This window comes from Scyliorhinus canicula, chromosome 18 (genome assembly GCF_902713615.1).
Source record: "Scyliorhinus canicula chromosome 18, sScyCan1.1, whole genome shotgun sequence".
In the NCBI taxonomy this organism is placed as follows: domain Eukaryota; kingdom Metazoa; phylum Chordata; class Chondrichthyes; order Carcharhiniformes; family Scyliorhinidae; genus Scyliorhinus; species Scyliorhinus canicula.
Window position 1 is genome coordinate 97,580,305 of NC_052163.1, and position 27,370 is coordinate 97,607,674.

The 27,370-nt window shown below is 51.5% G+C and overlaps 1 protein-coding gene across 1 annotated transcript in view; it reads right to left on the bottom strand.

Moving 5' to 3' along the window:
* Positions 1-27,370, bottom strand: part of LOC119953484 (cation channel sperm-associated protein subunit delta-like) — a 760,311-nt gene that overhangs the window by 479,148 nt on the left and 253,793 nt on the right. Inside the window, exons 7-8 of the mRNA XM_038777815.1 lie at positions 25,393-25,512; positions 11,159-11,230 (exon numbers count right to left, since the gene is read on the bottom strand). Of these exons, the coding sequence (XP_038633743.1) occupies positions 11,159-11,230; positions 25,393-25,512 (192 nt within the window). The remainder of the gene's footprint in view (positions 1-11,158; positions 11,231-25,392; positions 25,513-27,370) is intronic.

Here is a 27,370-nt window from a genome sequence, read left to right on the forward strand (position 1 = left end):
CCGATTTCATCAAAGGGTTAAGAGATAGTCCTTCATGGCAGAGATCACCAGCAATGCAGCTCACAGCCACACCCAAGCTTTCTTCAAATTGAAACTAAAACTCCCGAAATGCAGAAGTGAGCTCAGCTCCACCACCCCACCCCCCATGACATCACTTCAGTCATATGATCAACTTCATTTCTTAAAGGTACATTTCTTAAACATCCAATTCTTAAAGGCAGTCTCACATGACAGTTGTTGTCTGCACTTATTTCAAATGCTTTTTTAGACTGAATAAGTTTGTTCTCCAAATCAAGGCAATTCTCTTTCATGTGGCTTCGCTCTCTCTAGAGACTGAATAATGTGCTGAAAGGAGTTCATTTTTATGTTGAGACGGTTTATGACTTGCTGATCCTTCTCAATAAGCTGTTTCTGGTGTTCTATTTCTGCTCGTTGAAACTGAGAGGCCAGTTGCATGGTTTCTAGTTCCCTCTTCTCCTCCCATAGCATAGCTCGTGTCCTCTCCACTTCTTTCATTTTTAGCTCATGGTGCTGTTTCTTTTTTTTAAATAATTTTTATTGAAAAATTTTAAATTTATACAACAACGAACCATAATAAAATACCAAAAATAACAATAATATTAGCAATCATAAACATTCGCCGCACCTCCATGAACACAGCATTTTAACAACAATGCAAATTAACACAATATTAAGTTACATAATAGAAACTACAATAAGGAACAACCCCCCCCCCCCCCCCCCCCTTACACCCCCTCCCCGGGTTGCTGCTGCTATTGACCAAGATACCTATCTTTGAGCCAGGAAGTCCAGAAAAGGCAGCCATCGTTTATAGAACCCTTGTATTGATCCTCTCAGGGCAAATTTGACCCTTTCCAATTTTATAAATCCCGCCATGTCACTGATCCAGGTCTCCACACTTGGGGGCCTCGCATCCTTCCACTGTAGCAAGATCCTTCGTCAGGCTACTAGGGACGCAAAGACCAGGACACCGGCCTCTTTCGCCTCCTGCACTCCCGGCTCTACCGCAACTCCAAAAATTGCGAGTCCCCACCCTGGTTTGACCCTGGATCCAACCACCCTCGACACCGTCCTCGCCACCCCCTTCCAGAATTCTTCCAGTGCCGGGCATGCCCAGAACATATGGGCGTGGTTCGCTGGACTCCCCGAACATCTGGTGCACCTGTCCTCACCCCCAAAGAACCTACTCGTCCCGGACATGTGGGCCCAGTGCAGCACCTTAAATTGGATGAGACTAAGCCTCGCACATGAGGAGGAAGAGTTGACTCTCTCCAAGGCATCCGCCCAAGTTCCGTCCTCTATCTGCTCCCCGAGTTCCTCCTCCCATTTAGCCTTCAGCTCCTCCACTGATGACTCCTCCACCTCCTGCATTACCTTATAGATGTCAGATACCTTCCCCTCTCCGACCCACACCCCCGAAAGCACTCTGTCCATCATCCCCCGCGAGGGCAGCAAAGGGAATCCCTCTACTTGTCGCCTAGCAAACGCCTTTACCTGCAAGTATCTGAACATGTTCCCTTGGGGAAGCCCAAATTTATCTTCCAGTTCCCCCAGGCCCGCAAACCTCCCGCCAATAAACAGGTCCCTCAATTTCATGGTGCTGTTTCAATTCCAAAAGCTCATCATTTTCTTTCATGAGGCCAAGATATGCTGTGCCAGTTGCCTTTTGTTTGCCGCTCAAGATCAGCGCTTCTTGGCTTATTCGATTTTGTTCCGTGCTTTTCAAACCCTTGTTTGTCCTGCTAGAACTGCTAGATGCTAGAACAGTAAAACATATAACTTAAAATACACATGCGGATCATAGAACAGAGAAATTACAGTGATGAGTTATCCTCTATTCATGGTTGAATCTACATTTTCGGCAGGTCTGCTTCATTGATTAAATTTGCTCCAGCACCTGTGTCCAGTTTGATGTTTGTGCTAGTTTGATTAATTATAAGCAGAATTGTCTAATTATTCAAGTGGTTTGGCACTTCTCCTTCTAGTTCAGTGCTTCGGTATTCAGCGCTTTCATAGATCATGTCCACGAAAAAAGAACCTTCCAGGCCATCTGGTGAATCATCAAACTCAGCTTACCTGTTCAGGGCTGCACTTTGTATTATTGCCAAATCACTAACGTTTTTAGCCACAGTTATCACACTGACACTCTTGCAATTCTTGCGGCATTCTTGCAGTTGAAAGGCATTGCTGGGAAAAATGGTTTCTCGTGCCGCATTGGATGCGTGTTTTGCCATATGCAGGGCATTTTCTCGGACCGTGCATTCTGCCGCATCTCCAACATAAACTGGCATTCCCTGAAAATCTCTCAAAATGGCCACCGATCGGATCACGTTTCTGATTTTGCTGTGACACAGCAATGATGGCGTCGTCGGCACCCTCTTTTTTCCTGCCACTTTCTTGTGTCTGGAATGCAGATATTTGCTATTGTGCAATCTCACTGGCCTTACATATTTTTATGGCATCTGTTGGCTTTAAATTATTTTTCCGCAGTAAACACTCACATAATTTGTCACATTGCAGCCTGTATACAATTTGATCTTTCATCAAGGAATCATGGAGGTCTGTAAAATTGCAGAATTGCACTTTTGAGATGTAAATCCATGACAAAACAGTCAAAGGTTTTGCCCAATTTTTGCAGTTTCATTCTGAAAACATAACATTCATAGGTTTTGTTCTTTGTCGGATAGCAATAATTGTCAAATTATTTTTAAGTAGCTTTTTTTGTCTTCCTCCAAAGCAAACTGAAAAGGATTATACAGATCAATTGCTTGGGGAATGGCTACTGTCATTAGGAGTGCTAACTACTGCTACTTAAGGGTTATTACAATGTCTGAGATAGAAACAGTGGGAACTAACGGTCTAACACTAACTGACATTAAGAAACTACAGAGCTACTCTCAGATGGGACTGCTGCACACTCCACATGAAGAACTTCTGAAGGATCACATGGTGCATCCGGGTCCTGGGACTCTGTACTCGCCCCACCTGTGGTCGGATGCTAGAACTGCAACAGGAAAACATATAACTTAGAAATGCACATACAGATCATAGCATTTACAGTGATGATGAACTAACTATTCGTATTATATACAGATGATAGTCTGCCTCTCATCACAACTTCAGCAGCTGAATAGTTGGTCTACAGATTTCAGATTTCTGCAGTTTAGCTGACAGGAGTTGTCTTGCTTCCTTTTCAGCTGTGGCTTTACTGATTTTGTTTGCTTCCAGCAGAGAGAGAGACTTTTATTTTTACCTGCCAGAGCAAGAGGGAAATTTGCTGTCTTTCTTGCTAATGTTGCACACACTCTGACGCACACAAAACATTAGTTCACACTAGCCAGGTTTGCAGCTGTCTTTTAATCCGTCTCTTTTGTATTCCTGGAAGAGGAGAATCCACAATGGGCCTGGTCATAGAATTTACAGTGCAGAAGGAGGCCATTTGGCCCATCGAGTCTGCACTGGCCCTTGGAAAGAGCACCCTGATGTGTTGGGTGCTCTGGATCCGTGGAACACATACAGGCTACCAACACTTAAAATAGTACATCACTATTTTATTAAGCTAGAAACTGTTGAACATACTTTCACTGTGGGTTAACACAATGTTAGATTAAACTAAAGACCTATGCCTATCCTAACTAGTCTATGCACTCAGCACATGGTGAAGAACTGTGCTGTAAGCTGTAAGCTCTGTCCTTCTGAAAGGCTGCATCCCGAAAGAGCGGGAAAACTGATGCCCTCTGTCAATATAGTGAGTGTGCTCTAACTGGTGATTGGCTGCGATGTTGTGCGTGTTGATTGGGTCCTACTGTATGTCCATCAGTCTGTGCGTCTGCACCATGATATACTGGTGTACATTATGACATCCCCCCTTTTATAGCAATAAATAATGTGTGGTGATAATGTTCCTAACTACGTGTGGGGTGTGAAGACATATTTACAGGACTACGTAGATAAGAACCAAGCTATTTACATGGGAAGGTATCTGGTGCAGAGAAGCAATATGCAACAAGAGTAACGAGGTCAACATTATATACAAATCAGGAAAACGATCAAACAAATCAACAAAACAATTCAGAGAGTCCATAAATTTGAAAAGTTCATAAATTTAGTCTCTGAGGTGGGCGATGAATTCTGGTTCACCGCCTCAAGGGCGGGTCGAGAGCCGCCGGTTCATGAGCAGGCTGGACTGCATCACAATCAGGGGGAGGCAGAGTGACAGGGAGTTCTGCATAGTCCGTGGCAGGGTCAGCGTGGAACGAGGCGAAGGGCGCGTCGATTGCGGCGCAGAATAGAGCCATGTGGTAGACGAACCAGGAACGAGCGGGGGGCCACCTGCCGAAGGACAACTGCGGTTGCAGACCAGCGACCATCCAGGAGATGGACGCGGACATTGTCATCTGGAGCCAGAGCAGGGAGATGAGCTGCACGGGAGTCATGAGCCGCCTTGTGCTGCGCCCGAGACAGCTGCATCCGGCAAAGAACCGGAACGTGGTCGAGGTCTGGGACATGGATGGACGGCACCGTCGTCCTCAGGGTGCGATTCATGAGTAGTTGGGCTGGCGACAGGCCAGTGGACAGTGGAGCAGAGCGATAGGCCAGCAAGGCAAGGTAGAAAAAGACCAGGCATCGGCAGCCTTGCATAGGAGCCTCTTGACGATATGTCCTGGTTTAGCTCACTGGGCTAAATCGCTGGCTTTTAAAGCAGACCAAGGCAGGCCAAGGCAGGCCAGCAGCACGGTTCGATTCCCGTACCAGCCTCCCCGGACAGGCGCCGGAATGTGGCGACTAGGGGCTTTTCACAGTAACTTCATCGAAGCCTACTCGTGACAATAAGCGATTTTCATTTCATTTCATGTACTCCCTTCTCTGCTTTGCCGTTGGATTGGGGTACAGGGGACTGGACGTTATATGGGCAAAATTGTACCGCCTGGCAAAGTTGGACCATTCTTGGCTGGTGAAGCAGGGGCCATTGTCCGACATAACCATGAGCGGGATGCCGTGTCGAGCAAAGGTTTCTTTACATGCACAAATGACTGCAGACGAGGTGAGGTCGTGCAATCGTATTACCTCCGGGTAATTCGAAAAGTAGTCCACGATCAGGACATAGTCTCTACTCAGCGCGTGGAACAAGTCGATGCCCACCTTGGTCCATAGTGACGTGACCTACTCATGGGGCTGCAGTGTCTCACGTGGTTGGGCCAGCTGGAAGCGCTGACAAGTGGGGCAGTTGAGCACTGTGTTGGCTATGTCCTCATTAATGCCGGGCCAGTACACTGCCTCTCAGTCCGGTCGGTGGCACTTCTCCACGCCCAGGTGGCCCTCGTGTAGTTGTTCCAGGACAAGCTGGCGCATGATATGCGGGATGACAATGCGGTCCAATTTCAGAAGAACCCCGTCTATTACCGCCAGATCATCTCTGACATTATAGAATTGAGGGCATTGGCCCTTGAGCCAACCGTCCGTTAAGTGGCGCATGTAGCAGGGGTCAGCCGCCGTTTCGCGGCGAATTTGACGAGGCGTTCATCCGAGGCAGATAGATTGTTGGCAGCGAATGCCACATGGGCGTCAACCTGGCAGACAAATCCCGCTGGGTCATATGAAGTGTTGACTGACCTGGGGAGAGTGTCAGCAACGATGAGGTCCTTGCTGGGGTGTATACCAGCTGGAAGTCGTATCGCCGGAGGTTGAGAAGAATATGCTGGAGGAGAGGCGTCATGTCGTTCAAGTCTTTCTGTATTATATTGACCAGCGGGTGATGGTCGGTCTTGACGGTGAATTGAGGAAGTCCGTAGGCATAATTGTGAAATTTAACACCGGTCAGAAGGCCCAGGCACTACTTGTCTATCTGTGCGTAGCGGTGCTCCGTGGAGGTCATCGCACGTGACGCATATGCAACGGGGGCCCATGATGAGGCCTCATCACGTTGAAGGAGCACTGCTCCAATGCCGGATTGACTGGCATCGGTCAAAATTTTGGTCTCCTTTGCTGGATCAAAGAATGCTAAGACCGGGGCCGTGGTCAGTCTTGCCTCGAGTTCCCTCCATTCACGCTTGTGGGCAGGGAGCCAGTGGAAGTCTGTCGTCTTCCTGACCAGGTTCCTGAGAGCCGTGGTATGAGAGGCGAGGTTAGGGATGAATTTCCCTAAAAAATTGACCATACTCAGAAAACGGAGGACCGGCTTCTTGTCTTCTGGTGTTCTCATAGCTGTGTTGGCAGCTACCTTGTCCGCATCTGGCTGCACACCGAATTGGGAGATACGATCCCCGAGGAACTTAATTTCTGTCTGACCAAAAGAGCACTTGGCCCTGTTGAGGCAGAGGCCATGCTCATGTATACGTCTGAATGCACGCTGGAGGCGATTAACATGCTCCTGCGGGGTGGTGCACCAGATGATTATGTCATTGACATAGACGCAAACACCTTCAATCCATTCCATCATTTGTTCCATAATCCTATGGAACACTTCTGATGCAGAGATGATCCCAAACGGCATCCTGTTGTCGCAATATCTTCCAAAGGGGGTATTGAACCTGCAGAGTTTCCTGCTGGATTCATCAAGCTGGATTTCCCAGAATCCTTTTGAGACGTTGAGTTTGGTAAAGAGATTGGCGCGAGCCATCTCACATGTGAGCTCCTCACGCTTGGGAATTGGATAGTGCTCTTTCATAATATTGCGATTGAGATCCTTGGGATCAATGCAAATTCTCAATTCGCTGGAAGGCTTTTTTACACATACCATGGAACTGACCCAGTCGGTCGGTTCCGTGACTCTAGAAATCACTCCTTGGTCCTGGAGGTCCTGCAGCTGCTGCTTGAGGCGGTCCTTAAGGGGTGCTGGGACCCTGCGAGATGCGTGCACCACAGGCGTGGCATTCGGTTTTAATAAAATCTTGTAGGTGTACGGGAGCGTGCCCATGCCCTCGACGACATTGTGGTACTGGTTCATAATGGCGTCGAGCTGCGCCCTGAAGTCAGTGTCCAGAAAGGCAGCAGGAGGGAGAGAGTGAACTCTCTGAACTAGGTTCAACAGCTTGCATGCCTGCGCGCCAAGCAGGGAGGCTTTCGAGGAGCCCACGATTTCAAAAGGAAGGATGGCTTTGCGTGACCAGTGCGTCACTTCATGTTGGCATGATCCGCTGGCAGCATGGCATTGCCATTATAATCTAATAATAGATAATAATCTAATTTGGGGCCTCACGGTAGCATGGTGGTTAGCATCAATGCTTCACAGCTCCAGGGTCCCAGGTTCGATTCCCGGCTGGGTCACTGTCTGTGTGGAGTCTGCACGTCCTCCCCGTGTGTGCGTGGGTTTCCTCCGGGTGCTCCGGTTTCCTCCCACAGTCCAAAGATGTGCAGTTTAGGGTGATTGGCCATGATAAATTGCCCGTAGTGTAAGGTTAATAGGGGGATTGTTGGGTTACGGGTATACGGGTTACGTAGGTTTAAGTAGGGTGATCATTGCTCGGCACAACATCGAGGGCCGAAGGGCCTGTTCTGTGCTGTACTGTTCTAATTCTAATTCTAATAGCTGGCAGGCTGATGGCAGGATGGCTGGTTTGACACGAAGGCTTTGGAGGTCAGACCGCGCAATGAGATTGGCGGAGGCACTGGTGTCCAGGCGGAATCATATTTGGGACCGGTTGACCGCGAGGGTGGCACACCACTCATCGTCCGGTTCGATGCAGTGTACCAGTAGAGGCTGGATTCTTTGCTTCGGGGACACCCTGTTTTTCGTAATGATACCGACTCGAAAAGACGCCTTCGGGTCCTCGGTGTCAATATCGGGTAGCAGGTCCGAATCGGGCTCGGTGACCGTGGGTTGAATGGCCCGGCCATCCCTGCGAGGCTGGCTGGAGCGATGAGAGTTGGCAGGCTGAGCTGATCTGCAAAAAACAGCATAGTGGCCAAGTTTGCAACATTGCAGACATCGTCGGGATTTGGCAGGATACTGCAGCTTTGAATGGGCGGAGCCAGTTGCCGCACGTTGTACCGTCAGTACGCTCGCTGCGCCACCGCGCATGTGCGGTGCGATCGTACGTGGTGCGTGCCTGAGCAGTACGTTCATCGACGTCGCCGTCCACTCGTTCGGTGCGCACAAGCGTGGAAGTCCGCGAAAAGCGCGCAAAATGGCCGCCCTCATCCAGGCTGAGGCCCTGGAGTTGCTTGATTGCTTGGACCCGTTCTGCCTCGTGGGGACCTTGCCGCACCGTTTCAGCCGCTTGGATGTGGGAATACCGACTGGTGGCATGTTCATGTAGCACGCAGGTCTTGATGGTAATCTCTAGGGTGAGCTGCTTTACCTTAAGGAGCTGCTGGCGTAGGGGGTCCGACTGAACACCGAAAACGATCTGGTTGCGTATCATGTATTCGGAGGTGGACCCGCAGTAACAGGACTGCGCAAGCATGCGGACGTGGGTGAGAAAGGACTGGAAAGGTTCATCCTTACCCTGCAAACGCTGTTGGAAGACATCGCGCTCGAAACTTTAATTCACCTCGATGTCGCAGTGTCTGTCAAACTTGAGAAGGACTGTCTTGAATTTTTATTTATCTTCACCATCGGCAAAGGTGACAGAATTGAAGATGGCATGGTCCCCGGCCGTGGAGAGGAAGAGAGCAATCTTCCTGGCGTCTGAAGCAGCTTCCAGGTCTGTGGCTTCAAGGTAGAGCTGGAAGCGTTGTTTGAAGATCTTCCAGTTGGCCCCCAGGTTACCGGTGATGCGGAGCGGCGGCGGGCGCACGCTGTCCATTTTGCAGGATGGCTGTATGCTGGTGGAAGGCAGATCACTTGCAGGCTAACATCCCTCAACTACTGGTACCATGATGTGTTGGGTGCTCTGGATCCGTGGAACACATACAGGCTACCAACACTTAAAATAGTACAACACTATTTTATTAAGCTAGAAACTGTTGAACATACTTTCACCGTGGGTTAACATGATGTTAGATTAAACTAAAGACCTATGCCTATCCTAACCAGTCTATGCACTTAGCACATGGTGAAGATCTGTGCTGTAAGCTGTAAGCTCTGTCCTTCTGAAAGGCTGCATCCCGAAAGAGCGGGAAAACTGATGCCCTCTGTCTTTATAGTGAGTGTCCTCTAACTGGTGATTGGCTGCAGTGTTGTGCGTGTTGATTGGTCTTACTGTGTGTCCATCAGTGTGTGTGTCTGCACCATGATATACTGGTGTATATTATGACACACCCTACCTAAGCCCATTCCTCCACCCTATCTCTGTAACACAGTAACCCCAACTAACCTTTTTGGACACTAAGGGCAATTTAGCATGGCCAATCCACCTAACCTGCACATCTTTGGACTGTGGGAGGAAACCGGAGCAACCGGAGGAAATCCACACAGACAAGGGGAGGACGTGCAGACTCCACAGTGACCCAAGCTGGGAATCGGATCTGGGACCCTGGAGCGGTGAAGCAACTGTGCTAACCACCATGCTACCACGTCTGGGATATAACTTACAGGATGCGATTCCTGCTGAGGCGATATTGAGCTTCTATTATCTCCACAGAAGATTACAGTCTGTCTGTAAAAGGCTTTATGCCTTTGATATGTCCCTATCTGGAAAACATGGTGTGATATTCCACTGACTCTCACAATTTAATATCATCCACACAGGAACTTCTCAGACAGTCACTGAATTTGCATTCTCAGAATTTACATCTTGAGCCATCTTTGGCTTGTACATCCAATCTTAAAAACATATCTGCTTGGCACAGTGGTTAGCATTGCTGCCTACTGCGCTGAGGACTCGGGTTTGAATCCCGGCCCTGGGTCACTGACCGTGTGGAGTTTGCACATTCTCCCCGTGTCTGCGTGGGTTTCCTTGATGCAGGGTAGGTGGATTGGCCACGTTAAATTGCCCCTTAATTGGGAAAAAATAATTGGGTACTCTAAATTTATTCCAAAAAAAATTTTTTTAAACACATCTTCTTAATAATTCAATATGTCCATATATAACTCAAGGTTTTGGTCCATCATCATGACAGTACAAGTAGAATACTTGGATTTCCAAAAGGGATTCAATAGGTACATAGAAAATGATAATAATCAAGTTAAGGTTGCATGGAGTTGGGGGGAAATTCTCTTTATGTCTACTCTATCAAATCCTTTCATATTTTTAAAGGATTTTATTGGGTTATCCCTCAATGTTCTCTTTCCAAAAGAGAGGAGACCCAGTCTGTTCATCCTCTCTTAATAAATATGTATTTTCAGATCAGGTATTATTCTTGCAAATCCTTTTTAAACCCTCTTCAGTGTTTAAATATTTAAACCAGAAATGTGTGATATTACCTAATTTCAATACATGTTCAGCAAAACTGCTATACTTTTCAATTCTATCCCTTTAGAATTAAGCCCAAGTGAATGGTTTGCTTTTTTATGACCTTGTTATCTTGTGTCACTACTTTTACAGATTTGTGTATTTGTATTCACCGATTGCCTTGTTCATTCCCCACATTTAGATTATTTTCTAAATAATCAACAATCTCCTTATTTTACTTGTCAGTTTGTAATACCTCATATTTATCTATGTTGAAATTATATAAGTTTGTTAATATCTTGTATTTTGTTGTAGTCCTGCTGAGCATTGATTATCCACACCCCACAATTCTCCTTCACTGCTGCTCTTCCAATTGTTTCTTTCAATGCTGCATAATTATAATTATTGCAACTGTAAAAATCTCTCCATCATCGCTACTTCTATAGAAATAGAATAACTCCAACCGAACTTGAGGAACACCATGCACCATCAGAGAAATTAGTTATTTCAGAGGAAACACTAGCAATGGGCACTAAAAGCAATTCATTGACTTTATGAGCAGTGAGTGAATAGCTAAGACCAGATCTTTAGTATTAATGAGTTCCATTTTGACAGAATGGAAAGTGATAAGACAGCATTGTAATGAGCAGACAACGCTGTTGTCATGTTTTTCCTTGGATTTCCAAACATTTGAATAGCAATTCAAACGTTGCTGGATGCATAAAAGAAGTTAAAAAGCCAAGTATGAATCTTAACAGAACAAACAGTTCTATAATTAATCTAATGCTAATTGCATTTACATCTTAACAAGAGGCCACATTATAATTCAACAAAAATATAATATCGAAGGGTTAAAGACATACCCACATATCAACTTTTATCAGTAGGGTTAATGATGATATTGTTGGTTGGATAAATGCACCTTCAAATGTTCCCTTTGGATAAATGATAGATCATTTTAAATTAGTATATTCTCGTTTTATATTACAAAAATCCTCAGTAAAAACATTTCTAAAAATATACACCTGCAATATAGTATAAGGAAATCTGAAATAAATAACCACGATAATTGAATCTTGATTAAGATTTTAAAATAGTGATGTCACCAAAGACTCATTTCACCTCTTATCATTGAAGGGATCGGGATATAAATAATCTCAGTCACCAGCTGGATAAGATATCCTGTTCATGTTGACCAACCTGGACCCACTCCCAAGTACACTGTAAGCTAAGGTGATGTAGGTTATATTTTGCTGTTATAATACCAGCTGACAGTACCACTGGGCAAGTTTGATTCCAGAGTGAAACCTGGCTTGATAGAGGAGAATTTGTTTTTAGAAAGCAGAGAGGAAAGTTACTGAATACATTCACAGGAGTCTGCTAATTAACTTTTAACACAAATAATAAAATATTGATTAAACAAGTAAAATAATCTGTATTATATTGAACAAAAGGTTGGAAAGATCTCAATATAAACACAAGAATACAGTTCAAATTCACGTTATTCCTTTACCCCCATCATTATTGTTAAAAACACATAAGCCAATGAAGAACTACCACTACCTTGACATACAAAGACTTCTTGCTCGCATCTGGCACAGTGGCAAACAGCTGTTTTTTGGTGAATTCGTGAGCATTCATATAATGCTTTTCGCCCAACTTATATTTCACTCTGAGATGCCCAGAAAAACCTGCACTTTAAACTCAGTGATGCGCTATCAATCGTACTAAAGACTCAAATTGGTACAATAGAGGCTTTATTACAGTTCGATGTTTGTCCTCCGACTGCAGCTGGTAGAATGGCTGATCAGAAGTCATGCATATTTATACGGCTCCGTGTGGGCGGAGCTAGCTGGCAGGGGCTACCGGCTAACCTGTAGTATAGGTACTACTGTACATCGCCTAATACATGCACACACACAGTTACACAGTGGATCACCACATTCACCCCCTGTTAAAAATGAGTCCGGCGGGGATGGCGTAGAACTATATACAGAATTGTGAATTATTTACAGAGGGGAGGGAAAAAAATATATGTGTCCATCTTGTAATTTGGTGCCCGTCAGAGGTTAAGCCTGTCCGGTGGTTTGACGGTTCGCTGGGAGCGACGTAACGGTGGTGACAATGTCGGTACAGGCGGTGTCGTCGTCGACGGCGTCAGTGCTGGCGGTGTTGGTGCTGACCAGTAGTTGGATGACTCCGGGAGCTTCCTCGTCCACTAGCGTAGGCGGGGGAAGGAGGGATGGATCTGGTGGGGCAGATGCTGGGAGCGCAGGTGGCGCGTGTGTGGGGAGGTGTGTGGGAGTGGGAGTGGCACCCGAGGGAGCCAGGTCCCTGAGCGAGACCGTATCCTGGCGGCCGTCGGGGAACTCCACGTAGGCATACTGGGGGTTGGCGTGGAGCAGGCGTACCCTGTCTACCAAGGGGTACGCCTTGTGGAGTCGGACATGCCTACGCAGCTGCGAGCCAGGTCGGGAGTGACACCCCGGATATGGACTTCCGAGGGAAGGTTAAAAACACATTCATGGGGTGTGTTATTCGTGGCAGTGCACAGTAGCGACCGGATGGAGTGCAGTGCATCCGGGAGGACCTGCTGCAACGAGCGGCTGGGAGGTTTCTGGACCGTAGGGCCAGCTGAACGGCCCTCCATACCGTCCCGTTCTCCCTCTCTACCTGCCCATTTCCCCGGGGGTTGTAGCTGGTCGTCCTGCTGGAGGCGATACCCCTGCTCAGCAGGAACTGACACAGCTCATCGCTCATGAATGAGGATCCCCTGTCACTGTGGATGTAGTCGGGGAAACCAAACAGAGCGAATATGGAGGTGAGGGCCCTGATGACGGTGGCAGATGTCATATCCGGGCATGGGATGGCGAAGGGGAACCTGGATAATTCATTGACAACACTAAGGATATATGTGTTGCAGTCGGTGGAGGGGAGGGGCCCTTTGAAATCCACGCTGAGGCGCTCAAAGGGGCGGGACGCTTTCACCAGGCGCGCGCAGTCTGGCCGGTAGAAGTGCGGCTTGCACTCCGCGCAGACCTAGCAGTCTCTGGTGACTGTCCGTACTTCCTCGACGGAGTAGGGCCTATTGCGGGCTTTGACGAGGTGGTACAACCGAGTGACCCCCGGGTGGCAAAGGCTTTCGTGCAGGGCACGGAGCTGGTCTACTTGTGCGCTGGCACATGTACCTTGAGAGAGAGGGCGTCTGGGGGCTCGTTGCGCTTGCCGGGCGATACAAGATTCTCCACCTCAAGATTTTATCATTTTTGATCTTGCCCCGCTGCGTGTTGTTGAACATGAAGGCTACCGACCGCTGGTCAGTGAGGAGAGTGAATCTCTTGCCGGCCAGGTAATGCCTCCAGTGCCGCACCGCTTCAACGATTGCCTGGGCCTCTTATCAACAGACGAATGTCGAATTTCAGAGGCATGGAGGGTGCGGGAAAAGAATGCCACGGGTCTGCCTGCCTGGTTTAGAGTGGCGGCAAGGGCGACATCTGAAGCGTCGCTCTCTACTTGAAAGGGCAGTGTCTCATCTACTGCATGCATCCCAGCCTTGGCTATATCTGCTCTAATACGGACAAAGGCATGTTGTGCCTCGGCCATGAGGAGAAATTGAGTGGACTGTATCAGTGGGCGGGCCTTGTCCGCGTAGTGTGGGACCCACTGAGCGTAGTAGGAGAAGAACCCAAGGCAGCGTTTGAGGGCCTTGGGGCAGTGGGGAAGGGAGAGCTCCATGAGGGGGCGCATGCGGTCGGGATCGGGCCCCAGGAGTCCATTTTGGACTACGTAGCTGAGGATGGTTGATGCCGAACACGCAGTTGGTGCTGAACACGCACTTCTCCTTGTTATAAGTGAGGTTGAGGAGAGATGCGGTGTGGAGAAATCTGGCACGGTTGGCGGTGGTCCTGCTGGTCATGGCCGCAGATGGTGACGTTGTCCAGGTACAGAAACGTGGCCCGCAGTCCGTACCAGTCAACCATTCGGTCCATTTCTCTTTGGAATACTGAGACCCCGTTAGTGATGCCGAAGGGAACCCTAAGAAATTGATAGAGGCGACCGTCCGCCTTGAATGCAGTGTATGGACGGTATGATTTGCGGATGGGTAGCTGGTGGTAGGCGGATTTAAGGTCAATCGTTGAGAAGACCCAGTACTGTGCAATCTGATTGACCATATCAGATATGCGAGGGAGGGATACGCGTCGAGTTGCGTGCACCGATTGATGGTCTGGCTGTAGTCCACGACCATCCTGTGCTTCTCCCCAGTTTTAACCACTACCACTTGGGCTCTCCAGGGGCTATTGCTGGCCTCGATAATACCCTCCCGAAGCAGCCGCTGGACCTCGGACCTGATGAAGGCCTTGTCCTGGGTGCTGTACCATCTGCTCCTGGTGGCGACGGGCTTGCAATCCAGTCAGATTGGCAAAGAGGGAGGGAGGGTCAACATTGAGGGTCGTGAGGCCGCAAACGGTGAGTGGAGGTAGGGGCCCGCCGAATTTGAGGGTGAGACTCTGGAGGTTACATTGGAAATCCAGGCCCAGTAATAGTGTAGCACAGAGGTTGGGGAGAACGTACAGGCAGAAACCGCTGAATTCAACGCCTTGTACGGTGAGGTTGACCAGACAGAAACCGCGGATCGCGACAGAGTGGAGGCCAGGGAGATCCGTTGGTTGGCGGGGTGGACCGCGAGGGAGCAGCGCATTACCACGTCCGGGTGGATGAAGCTATCGGTGCTCCTGGAGTCCAGTAGGCAGGAGGTCGCGTGGCCGTTGATTAGCACCGTCGTCGAAGCGGTGGCCAGATTCTGAGGACGGGACTGGTCCAGCGTCATGGAGGCAAGCAGCGGGCAGTCGTCCGAGGAGTCAGATGAGGAGCGACAGCGACCCGGGTCCAGCGGTCCAGTCCCGAAAGGGAGACAAGATGGCGGCGATGGCGATGTCCGAAGCTCCTATGAGGGAGAAGATGGCGGCGCCCATGCAGCGCACGTTGCGGGCGCGAGGCAAGATGGCAGCGCCCATGGTGTGCAGGTTGTGGGGGCGGGGCAAGATGGCGGCGTCAACGGGCCACACGTGGACCTGGGGGGAGAAGATGGCGGCGGCCATAGTGCGCACGTTGTGGGGGCAGCGCAAGATGGCGGCGCCCACGGGCCGCACATGGACCTGGGAGGAGAAGATGGCAGCGCCCACTTGTCGAACGTGGCCCTGGGAACAGGAGATGGCAGCGCCCATTGTACGATCGGCTGGGGGAAGGGAGCGAATTCGGGCGCGATAACGGCAACTGCGCAGGGCCTGGCACACCGCCTCAAATTGGCCCTTCTTGCCGCAGGATTTGCAGGTGGCAGCGCGGGCTGGGCAGTGCTGGCGGGGGTGCTTCTGTTGGCCGCAGAAGTAGCAGCGGGGACCCCCAGAATGTGGGTGTGGCGGGCAGCGCAGGCATATTGAGCATGAGTGGCACCAGTCGGAGGGGTCGATTGCGGGGTCCACAAGGGTGGGTGGGCCGCGCGGCGAGCGTGGTAGGACCGGACATTACGAGAAGCGACCGTCATGGAGAGCGCTAAAGCTTTTGTCTCCGCTAGGTCGAGCGCGGCCCCTTCCAGCAGTCGTTGTCGGATGGGGTCCAATGCAATCCCCGTCACGAATGCATCACGCATGAGGAGACTGGAATCTTCCGTGGCCGTGACGGCCTGACAGTCACAGTTCCGTACGAGAGGGATAAGGGCCCGCCAGAAGTCTTCAATCGACTCACCAGGTAGTTGTACGCGAGTGGCGAGAACGTTCCTTGCGAATAGAGCGTTCGTCTTCTGAACGTAGTTTTCTTTAAGGAGGTCCATGGCGTCTGCGTAATTCGGTGCATCCTGGATCAGCGGGAACACACTGGAGCTCAACCTGGAGTAGAGAACCTGGATTTTCTGAGCTTCCGTCGGCACGGGGGTCGCTGAGTTGATATAGGCCTCAAAGCAAGCCAGCCAGTGATTAAAGTCCTTTCTGGCGTTTGGCGAGTGCAGATCCAGTTGCAAGCGATTTGGTTTGATCCTGATGTCCATGATGCAGAAAATCTAACTGTAGTAAATTGATGCGCTATCAATCGCACTAAAGACTCAAATTGGTACAATAGAGGCTTTATTACAGTTAGATGTTTGTCCTCCGACTGCAGCTGGTAGAATGGCTGATCAGGAGAAACCATGCTTATTTATACGGCTCCTTGTGGGCGGAGCTAGCCGGCAGGGGCTACCGGCGAACCTGTAGTATAGGTACTACTGTACATCCCCTAATACAGGCACACACACAATTACACAGTGGATCACCACACTCAGTCCTCTAGTAGATTCTGGAGATCGAAGGAGTGATCTCGGACCACAGAGATCGTGTGGTGGCTCTGGAGGTGGAGGTGGGGCACCAAGGGGACCTGTGTAAAACGTTAAGGTCAACAGTAGAGGAGCAGGAGAATATCTCAAAAAGGCAGAACCTGCGAATAGTGGGCCTGCCTGAAGGACTGGAAGGTGTGAGTGCTATGAGGTACTTCTCGAAGATGCTGGCTGGGCTGGTGGCAGAAGGGGTGCAAGATAAAGCGCATGAAGTGGACCGAGCACATAGGGGACCTATGTCCCCAAGGAAAAAACCTAGAGCTGGGGAGCCGTGCGGTCAGTGACCATGAGACTCCACAAATCTGAAGAAAAAGATGATTCTGCGATGGGCCAGGAAGAAGCATACCTGTGACTGGGAGGGGAATAACGTCTGAAGTTATCAGGACATCGGAGCCGAGTTGGCAAAGCGGTGGGCAGGTTTCAACAAGGCCAAGGCGGTGGCAGGTCAGGTTTGGGGTGCTCTACCCAGCGAAATTATGGGCGACGTTCGGAAGCCGGGAGTATTATTTTGAGACCCCAGAAGCGGCCGAAGACTTCATTAAGGAGCATAAACTGGGAGAGAACTGAGGGGACAATGCTTGGGACTTTGTAATAGTCGGGAGCATGTCTGAAATGGGTGTAGGCATTTTGTGGTGGGGAGGTTGCTGTTTAACGTTGAGATTGTAAGGAGTTGTAGGGGTGAAAAGTTTAAGTGGGGATGGATGCTCCAATCCACCCCATCCTGTTTTATGAGATTGTTTGTGTTTAACATTTATTTGTTTGCTTTTGAAGAAAGCTGCCTGGAGTTCAGGAGAAGTTCTTGTTTGGGTGGGGGAGGGTAAGGTCAGCAGGGAGCCTTCCTCCCTGAGCTGAGGAATGAGGGGGGAGGGAGGAGGAGGTCATTGGGAGATGTCTTTGGGCAGGGGCAGCCACACTTGCAGGTTATGCTGGTGAACACAAGTGAGGTAGTGGGGGAGAAGGCTGAGAGGGGTGGCCAGCAGGAGGGGGAAGTGGGTGGGGGAAGGAGGGGAAGGGGGAAATGGAGAGGAAGTTGCTGTGATGTGGCGGGGTTAGAGATTTCATGGGATGGGCTAGGAATAGGGTGGAATTATTTTTATTGTCACAAATAGGCTTACATTAACACTGCAATGAAGGTACTGTGAAAATCCCCTAGTCGCCACTTCGGAGGCCTGTTCAGGTACACTGAGGGAGAATTTAGAATGTCTAATTCACGTATCAAGCACGTCTTTCGGGGCTTGTGGGAGGAAACCGGGGCACCCGGAGAAAATCCACGCAGACACAGGGAGAAACGTGCAGACTCCGCACAGACAGTGACCCAAGCCGGGAATCAAACCTGTCCCTTGCCGCTGTGAATCAACAATGCTAACCACTGTGCTACCGTGCCCGGGTACGGGAGCTAAGTAGGGAAGATGGCAGACGGTAGAGGGGGTTAGAGGCGTAAGCCTCTGTTAAAGCTGGTAACGTGGAACATCCGGGGACTAAATGGGCCAGTTAAAAGGTCACGGGTGTTCGCGCACCTCAGGAGCCTGAAAGCAGGAGTGGTCTTTCTGCAGGAGTCGCACCTCCGTGTGAAGGACCAGGTTAGGTTAAGGAAGGGGTGGGTCAGGCAGGTTTTCACTGGAGGTTTGATTTGAAATCGAGGGAGTGGCAATTTTAATGAGCAAAAAAATTGGATTTGAGAGTGCGAAGTAGGTGAGGGATCCAGCTGGGAGATATGTGATTGTGAGGTATTGGAAGGGGCACCAGTAGTATTGGCACATGTGTAAACCCCAAATTGGGATGATGGGGATTGTATGAGGGGGTTGCTGGCAGCAGTCCCGGGTTTGGCCAGGCAAAACTGTGTACTGGAGCCGAGGGTGGATAGGTCGAGCCCCAGGTCGATGGGTAGGGTACAAATGGCGAAGGAGCTGTGGGGGGGGGGGGGGGGGGGGGGGGGGGGTGTTTATGGAGAGGATTGGTATGGTGGACCCATGGCCTTTTCAGAACCCGGGGGAAGGGAGTATTCCTTCTTTTCACAGGTCCATAAGGTGTATTCAAGGATTGACTACTTCGTAGTGAGTCGGGAGATTTTGGTTGTGGTGGAGGGGGCAGAGTATGCGGGGATAGTTATCTCGGATCATGCACCCCACTGACTAGAGATTCGGTTTAGAACGGGACGAGAGCAGAAGCTGGGGTGGAGGTTTGACTCGGGGTGGTTGGCAGATGGAGGTTTTTGTGATAAGGTGCGGGTGCCGATTAAGGATATGTGAAGTTATTTCATAATTAGTTAATTTACGGCTCATGCAGAAAGGAGGGCGGAACATGACCGTCTAGTGAGTGGGTAGTGGAGGTGGACAGGGAATACTAAAGGGTGCCCACCATGGAGGGATTGGCGAGGAGGAAAAAGTTGCAAGGGCAATTTGACAGGCTGACAAAGGGGAAGGGGGTAGGGCAACTGCGTAGGGCAAGAGGGGTGCAATATGAGTATGGGGAGAAGGCGAGCTGCATGCTGGCACATCAGCTGTGAAAGCAGGCTGCGTCCAGGAAAATATTGAAGATATGGACTGCGGCTGGTGATGTGGTGTCGGAGCCAGGGAAGATAAATGAGGCGTTTAGGGAGTACTACCAGGGACTTTACGAGGCGGACCCAGAGGGAGAGGAGGCGGGCATGAAGCAGTTTCTGGACGAGCTGAAGGAAGCAAAGAGGCAGTCGTTGAAGGAGCCCCTGGGGCTGAGGGAGTTGGTGGATAGTATCGGAGTATGAAGTAGGGGAAGGCCCAGGGCCAGATGGGTACCCGGCGGAATTTGATAAGGAATTCACAACTGATCTGGCACTACATCTGTTGGGGGCGTTTGCCGGAGACAATGGTGCAAGCAGCAATCACATTAATCCCCAAAAAAGGGAAAGAGCCGGTGAAAAGTGGGTCGTATAGACCCATATCACTATTGAACACGGATGTGAAATTATTGGCTAAGTTGTTGGCGTGGAGAATGGAGGACTGTGTCCCGGGGTGGTTGCAGCAGAAGATCAAATAGGTTACCTGAAGGGCAGGCATTTGACGAGTAATATAAGATGGCTGTTGAATGTGGTGATTGTGGTGATATGATCTGCATACATGTCTGCCATTGGGGCAGAACACCGGCTTACCATTGGCCCTGGTCGGTCATGTGCCTCTCGACCGATTGGCCGAGAGGCTGAGTTAACCACGCCTCCATTAACGAGGTATAAATGGACAAACGCCCGGCGATCGTCCATTCCATTGTAGACGATCGCAGAGCTATGTTCTAGTCTATTAAAGCCTGACTTTTGTAAAACACTCGTCTCGCGTACAATTGATGGCGCATCAATTTAATAGACTAAGACTTTGAAGATGGAGTTCCGGATCAAGCCCGAATGCCTCCGCATCAGCCCGCAAACTCCGAACTCTGCAGAACTTTTCCAACTCTGGCTGACATGCCTCAAAGGGTTCCTAGCATCTACAACCACCCCCCCCCCGCCCCCAACCGGGGCACAGAAACTGCACGTCCTCCACTCCAGCGTGAGTATCGACGCCTACGCAATAATCAAAGAGGAAACGGATTTTGATGACGCAATACAAAAGCTAACAGGACAATTCATCAAACCAGTCAACAGGGTATTCGCCCGACATCTGCTGGCCACCAGAAAGCAGGTCCCCGGTGAGTCACTGAACCAATATTACCGGGCCCTCCATGCCCTGGGGAGGAGTTGCTCCTGCGTAGCAGTCACGGCTACGGAGCACATGGAACTACTGATCAGAGACGCTTACGTGGCTGGGATGCTGTCCCCCACTATCCGCCAGCGGATGCTGGAAAGAGACGACCTCAGCTTAACTGAGACACTGACTCTCTCCTCCTCTCTGGAGGTCGCGGATCAAAACGCCCGCTTCTATGACCGTAGCCAGGCCTCCTGGCACGCTTCACAACCGCCACCCGCCGCTCCCGACCTCACTCACGCCTGTGCCACGGGACGCCCCGACAAGTCCACGGGGCCCCGCTGCTACTTTTGCGGGTTCGCAAAACACCCTCGCCCGCGCTGCCCAGCCCGTTCCGCCCTCTGTAAGAGCTGCGGGAAGAAGGGCCACTACTCCACGGTCTGCCAGGCCAAATCGCTGGCTGCGGCGTTTCTGGACGGCACGCAAAACTCTCACGCCTCCCGACTCGCGCCCCGCCGGCCGACCAGCGCGCCTCTCCAGGCCCTCCCGGCCCCGATCTGCCCGCCTCGCGAGCCTCTCCCCCCCCCGCCCACGGGACCCGCCGGCCGACATGCTCACCTCTCCGGGCCCTCCCGGCCCCGGTCTGCCCGCCTCGCGTGCCTTCTCCCCCCGCCCCCGGGCCCCGGCGCCCGACATGCTCACCTCTCCGGGCCCTCCCGGCCCCGGTCTGCCCGCCTCGCGTGCCTTCTCCCCCCGCCCCCGGGCCCCGGCGCCCGACATGCTCGCCTCTCCGGGCCCTCCCGGTCTCTGCCTGCCCGCCGCGCATGCCTCTCCCCCCCGCCCCCGAGCCCCGGCACCCGACATGCTCGCCTCTCCGGGCCCTCCCAGTCCCTACCTGCCCACCGCGCGAGTCTTCTCCCCCCGCCCCCGGGCCCCGACACCCGACATGCTCGCCTCTCCGGGCCCTCTCCGTCCCTACCTGCCCGCCGCGCGAGTCTTCTCCCCCCGCCCCCGGGCCCCGGCACCCGACATGCTCGCCTCTCCGGGCCCTCCCGGTCCCTGCCTGCCCGCCGCGCACGCCTCTCCCCCCCGTCCCCGGGCCCCGGCATGCTCGCCTCTCCGGGCCCTCCCGGTCCCTACCTGCCCGCCGCACGAGTCTTCTCCCCCCGCCCCCGGGCTCCTGCGCCTAGCCTGCGCGCCTCTCCTCCCCGGCTCGCAGCCGCTCCACTCGGCTCGCCGGCACCGCTAGCTCCGCCCCCAGCGACCACGAGGGCCTCCTGGGCGTCGCCATCTTGGGGCGCCGACCCCACGTGCGGGTCCTGGGCGCCGCCATCTTGGGTCGCCGACCCCACGTGCAGGTCCTGGGCGCCGCCATCTTGGGGCGCCGACCCCACGTGCGGGTCCTGGGCGCCGCCATCTTCCGATCCCGACTCCATGTGCGGGTCCTGGGCGCCGCCATCTTCGGATCCCGACTCCACGTGCGGATTCTGGGCGCCGCCATCTTCGGATCCCGACTCCACGTGCGGATCCTGGCCACCGCCTTCTGGGACTGGCACGCAAGGGGATGCGAGGGGGACGATGAGCAGGACATGGGGCCCAGGCAGGCAGGGGAGGTTGCACGACGTCCGACGTCATCACCGAGGGCCAACGCGCACGGGATGTCTGATCGCCTCCAAGCTCACCAACTAGGGGGGAGGCGGGGGTGCTGGCCAGGAGCACGGGCACCACGTCCCGGACCCATATCCCCTCACTCCCCACACCGCTAGACCGTCCACTTACACACCCCTCCATTATGCATCCCTGCGGCGCTATGAGCTGGGGGCCTTGGGTTGGCAGTGACACCAAGTCTGGTCCATTGGATAGAGATGATGACAATCCCGCTCTCCGATAAGCTCTGGTGCTCCACATCGTATGACGTCTGACTCATGCCCACAGTAGTACCTTCCACCAGGGCGATCCCTGCACGCGAGCTGGCCAGTCCATCACACGGTTCCGTCGAATCCCTGGTGTGGGGGTGCTGTGGGTGGTTGGGGCACCGGGGAGTGGAGGGGGGGGGGAGCATGGTCCTCCCATAAGGCCTCCACTGGTCGTCATCCCCCAGTCAGCCCGGACCAGCCCACCACCACACCCATCAGACAGAAACTGAGGCAGGTTTTAACAGTGTTGATAGGTGTTTATTGTGCAGAAATATATACAGTCTGTGCCCTAGCCCCGAAAACTAAATTGTGCCCTGCACCCGTGCCAACTTAACTTGTGGTCTAACTTTCTGGCCTTACGGGCCCTAACAGTACGCCTAGGTGGTTCCCCAGACCGTTCGGCAGGGGTGGAGGCGGCCTGCTGTGACTCCTGCCCTGCGACAAGGGTCCCCGTTGGCTGGGTCCGGCCGCTGTTCGAGTGTCCCGGGTGGCGAGGTGCTGCCCTGCTCTGCCCGCTGCTCACCCAGATGCACTAGGGACTGGGGTGTAGAGTCTGAGGTGCTGCGGTGTTCCGGCACCTCCCGTGCAGGGGCCATCGGCATGGGCCACAGCACTTGCTCCTCCCTCGGGGTACACAATGGCCCCTGGGCTACTCCATGGGACGGAAGTGCAAGCAGAGCCATTCCCTGAGGCCTCCCCCCACCATCTGCTGCTGCCAGTCCTGGAGGACTACTCTGGTCTCGATTAGGGTCTACACGCTCGTGGCCATGGAGCACAGGAAGTGGACCATTTCCTTCTGGGACTGCACCACATCAGCCAGTGACTGGGCCACCTCTCTCTGGTTCTGGGCCACCTCTCTCTGGATCTGGGCCACCCCACCCAGTGTCTGTGCAACGCTGGCCAGTGCCTGGGAAATGCCGCCGACATTCTCAGCCATGGCCTGCTGTGACTGGGCCATGCTGAGGAGCGTCGCTGCAATGTCCAGGTGGCTCTGGCACATGGCTTCCTGTGAGAGAGCACCAATGTCCTGGGCCTCAGCTACCGCATGCACAGAATGCCCCAGGCCTTGGACACACTGATCCATAGCCAAAACCGTCGCCCCAATGCCTCCACCGCGGACGTCACCAGTGAGGTGTCGGCCTGGGTGGCACAAATGACCGGCACCACTCCCTGCTCCTGCACACAGATGGACTCCTCCATCTGCGCCTGCAGGTGCTGGATGCACGCCGTCATCCCCTTGTGTGGTCCGTGTCTCTAACTGCATCTGCTGAGACTGGATGTTCCAGAAGCCCAGGACCCGTCCGGACAGCAGCTGGTTCCTTGGCCGGTCTGCCTTCCGATCGTCCGGCCCCTCGGCTGCTCCTGCCTCCACCTGCTGTACCGGATGCGATGTTTGGTGCGCATCAGATAGTGACCCAGGGGCCCCTTTACTAACTTGCCCAACTGAGGTCATAGTCTCTGGGATGGTGGAGGCTGTAGGAGACAGCTGTGACGAAATGTCAGTGTCATCATCCGACTGAGCTCTTGGGTGTCCTGAGTCTCGGGCGGAGGGCTGGTGTTCTGGCTGCTCTCCCCGTCAGTGCTCGGCTATCTGGAGGGCATACAATCTGGCACTGGCTGTGGGAGGAGGGCTCCGGATGGACCGGCACCATCTCAGACAGGTCCTGTAAGAAACAAGACAACATGTATGATTAGAAAGTGGACCGAGGGTGCGTGTGGGGGGTTATGGGCTGAGGAGGGTGAGGAGGATGAGGGGTGAGGGGGATGAGGGGTGAGGGGGGTGTGGAATGAGGGGGGGGGGAGGGGTTGGGGGTGGGGGGGGGGGGGTTGTCCACACATGCGTGATGAGGATCAGCAACTAAACAGGGTCTCACTTCCTCCCCCGCCGCCGAACTCCATCTCAGCGACCTCCCTTTCCTCTGAGCCGCAGACCACATCCAATGCCCTCTGCTCAGGCATGGTGAGGGTCCACAGTTCTGGTGATCCCCCGCCGGTCTTCATCCGTCATGGCAGTTGAGTATGGGGCGGGGCGGGGGTGGGGGGGGGGGGTGGAACACATACAATGACACCGTCAGACGGTCCAACGCATGCAGCCCAGGGGATGGGTAGATGGTGGCCTCAGTGGCCAGGGCACCAGGCTGTGGTGCTGGCATGTGGGGCAGGGTGGGGGTTCGGCCGTCCTCCAGGGGGAGGGCCGAGTTACGGGTGTGTGTGGGAAGGGGTTAGTGCCAGGAGCACGGAGCAGCCTACACACCCTGGCTACCCTGAGGAGGTCGTGGAGTTTCTTCTGGCACTGCATGCCAGTCTGGACGATGTTGCCCACGGCGCTGACTGCCTCTTCCATCTGTGTCCAGGCATGGCGAATGGCGGCGCCTGGCAGCCTTTCTCTCGGGCCGGGGTCATCCTTCTATCCTCCACGGCGTCCAGGAGGGTGTCCAGCTCAGCGCCCTGAACCGTGACGCTGTTCTCCTTCCAGCCATCTTGTTGACTGGGACAGTATGTGTGGGGGGATGGAACATTTAAGTGCGCCAATCATGGACCCGGCGAATCCAGCACTGTTTTCCATGCAATTGATTACGTTCCACGTGACGATCGTGCTAGCTCAGTTAAAGTAGCTGAATCGGTGCAGCTGTTTTTTCTGTCGTAAAACACCACTGTTTCCACGCCGGCTTGGCACTTAGTCTCAAAATCGGAAAACCTAGCCCTGAGTCTCAGGAACGGAGAATTCTACCAAATATGATCTTCCTTCAATGTGCCAAGAAATGTGGGGCGGGATTCTCCGTCCCACCGTACCAGAAAACTGGTACAGCACGATCCCGCTGGTAGCACGATCCTCTGTCCCGCCAGCCGGCCAATCGGGTTTCACATCGTGGGCATCCTCATGCTGTTGGGAAATCTGCAGGCGTGAGTGCACTGCCAGCGAAACAGAGGATCCTGCATATGGAGAATCCAGCCCGATATCAGAGAATTGTTCTTTACAGGTCCCTGCTTCAGTTGAATACTGCTTGTACTGAACTACTACAATTTTTGTATCAAAGATGACAGACGGAAGAATCAATAAACAAGTCTCATGAATGATTTAAAATTTTAATTTGACATATACTTAATATTTTTGGCTATTCATTCAAAATAAAACTAGGTTTAACTTGCACTAAGTAGTAACATACCTTCAATATCATTATTGGCCTCATTTGTTTAAAATGCATACCACCATCATTAGACAAGAAAATTATAATTTCAGATTTCGGAACACCCTTCTGATATGCAACAACCAAGGAGCTCGTAACCTGTAAAGGAAGAAAAGTTTATTGAGAAATAATAATAGCTGTAAAAAGAAATGTGAGATTCAAATTTAGGTAACATTAACAGAAAACAATGTCCCCTTGCCTACGCACAAAACATTAAACAAATTGATGCACTATCAATTACAAGGAGACAAGAGTAGAATGTAATTAAGGCTTTATTACACAGAGATGTGTGGCCTCCTACAGCAGCTGAGGGAATGGCCGCTGTACGGAGAGCACACATATTTATACTCAACCTACTGGGCGGAGCCAGCAGGCAGGGATCTAACCCAGTACCTGTAGTACAGGGGGCTTACCGTAAAACACACACACACACATATATATATATACAGTATAATACATCAGTGGTGACTACCACACAAATGTTTTCTGATATTTACTTTTTGTGTTAGATACTGGTTTCAGATGGGGTGGGAAGTGTATATATTGCCTAGTGAGATAGGCTAGAGGCCAGGATGTCTTTAATATCAGTTTTTTTTTGCTCATCAAACTGCTTCCTGCTGCTGCCCCTTAGAAAAGGAAGACTTGCATTTTATAGTGCCCTTCATGAAGTACGTTTGATGTATAGTATTTGGTGTAATGTGGATAACATGGCAGCCACTTTGTCCTCAACAAGCTCCTTCACAATGTGATAATGACCAGATAATGTTTTGGCGATGCCGACGTAAGCAAGGACACCAGGGTAACTTCATTGCTCTTCTTCAAAATAGTGCCATAGAATCTTTTATGTCACCCAAGAGGGTGATCATTAATGTCTCATCCAAAAGACAAACTCTCCAACATTACAGCATTTGACTGAAGTGTCAGCCTTGATTTATTTTTAATGCTCAATGGAGTGAAAGTAAGCCTGCAACCTTCTGACTCAGAGGCAAGAGTGCCACCAACTGAGCCACTGCTGATTCGTGATCAATTTTTCTGACAAGGATAATGAAAATGGGAAAATTGGATACCAAAAAACAGAATGGTGCAGGCAGTTATGGAATAAGATAGTTCAGGAAATACCTCACAGTCGGTCAGTCACAGTCCCCGATTTTAATAATCCCATTAAACTTGGTCAATGGAAGTGAAGTCAAGAGTAGCGATGTGTATCCTCAAAAACTTGAAACATGATTCACCTATCATGTTCACAGTGTAAATTATTACGTACCTAGGCCAGGACCCAATATATAACAGGAAACCAGACGAGACCCCAACATATTTTCAATTTGCAAACTGTGAGGAAAGGAGTGATTCCACTGTCAACTAGGGATTTGTTATATTAAAATAAGACTTAATTATTAACAGAGGATTAACCCCATTAACATACAGGAAAAACAGTTGTTCAATTAACAGTAAGCGTTTTTTAAAAAAAGTCTTATGAGTTTACTTTCCCATCTTCTTCTAAAATTTCAATTAAGCAAAATCCACACAAACAGGTCAAATGCCGCTTCTAAATAAAATTAACACTTAATGGCTTACAGATTTATTCACAATATCCTTTGGACAGAAGTTTCAGAAATCAGTCTGAGAAACACATCTCCTTCCCTCAGAAATCCAGAGCAGATCTCTAAAAATGAAACTAAAAACAACACAAGACAATGCTGAAAAAGAAACTAAAAAGAGACCCAGCCCCTCTCATGAGTGGCATCACAGACTGCCTAGACATTTGCCTTAATCACAGCTTTAGCAGACATACTGGTCGCGATCGAATAGCCTAGTCGGGGGTGGGGGGGGGGGAATGGAGGGGGGGGGGGGGGAATGGAGGGGGGGGGGGGCTATCCCTGGGCTGGGTGGTGAGAGGCTCATAACCTGCGGGTCCAACGGACCACACCACGGTTTGTGTGTACCCATAGCAGGGGAA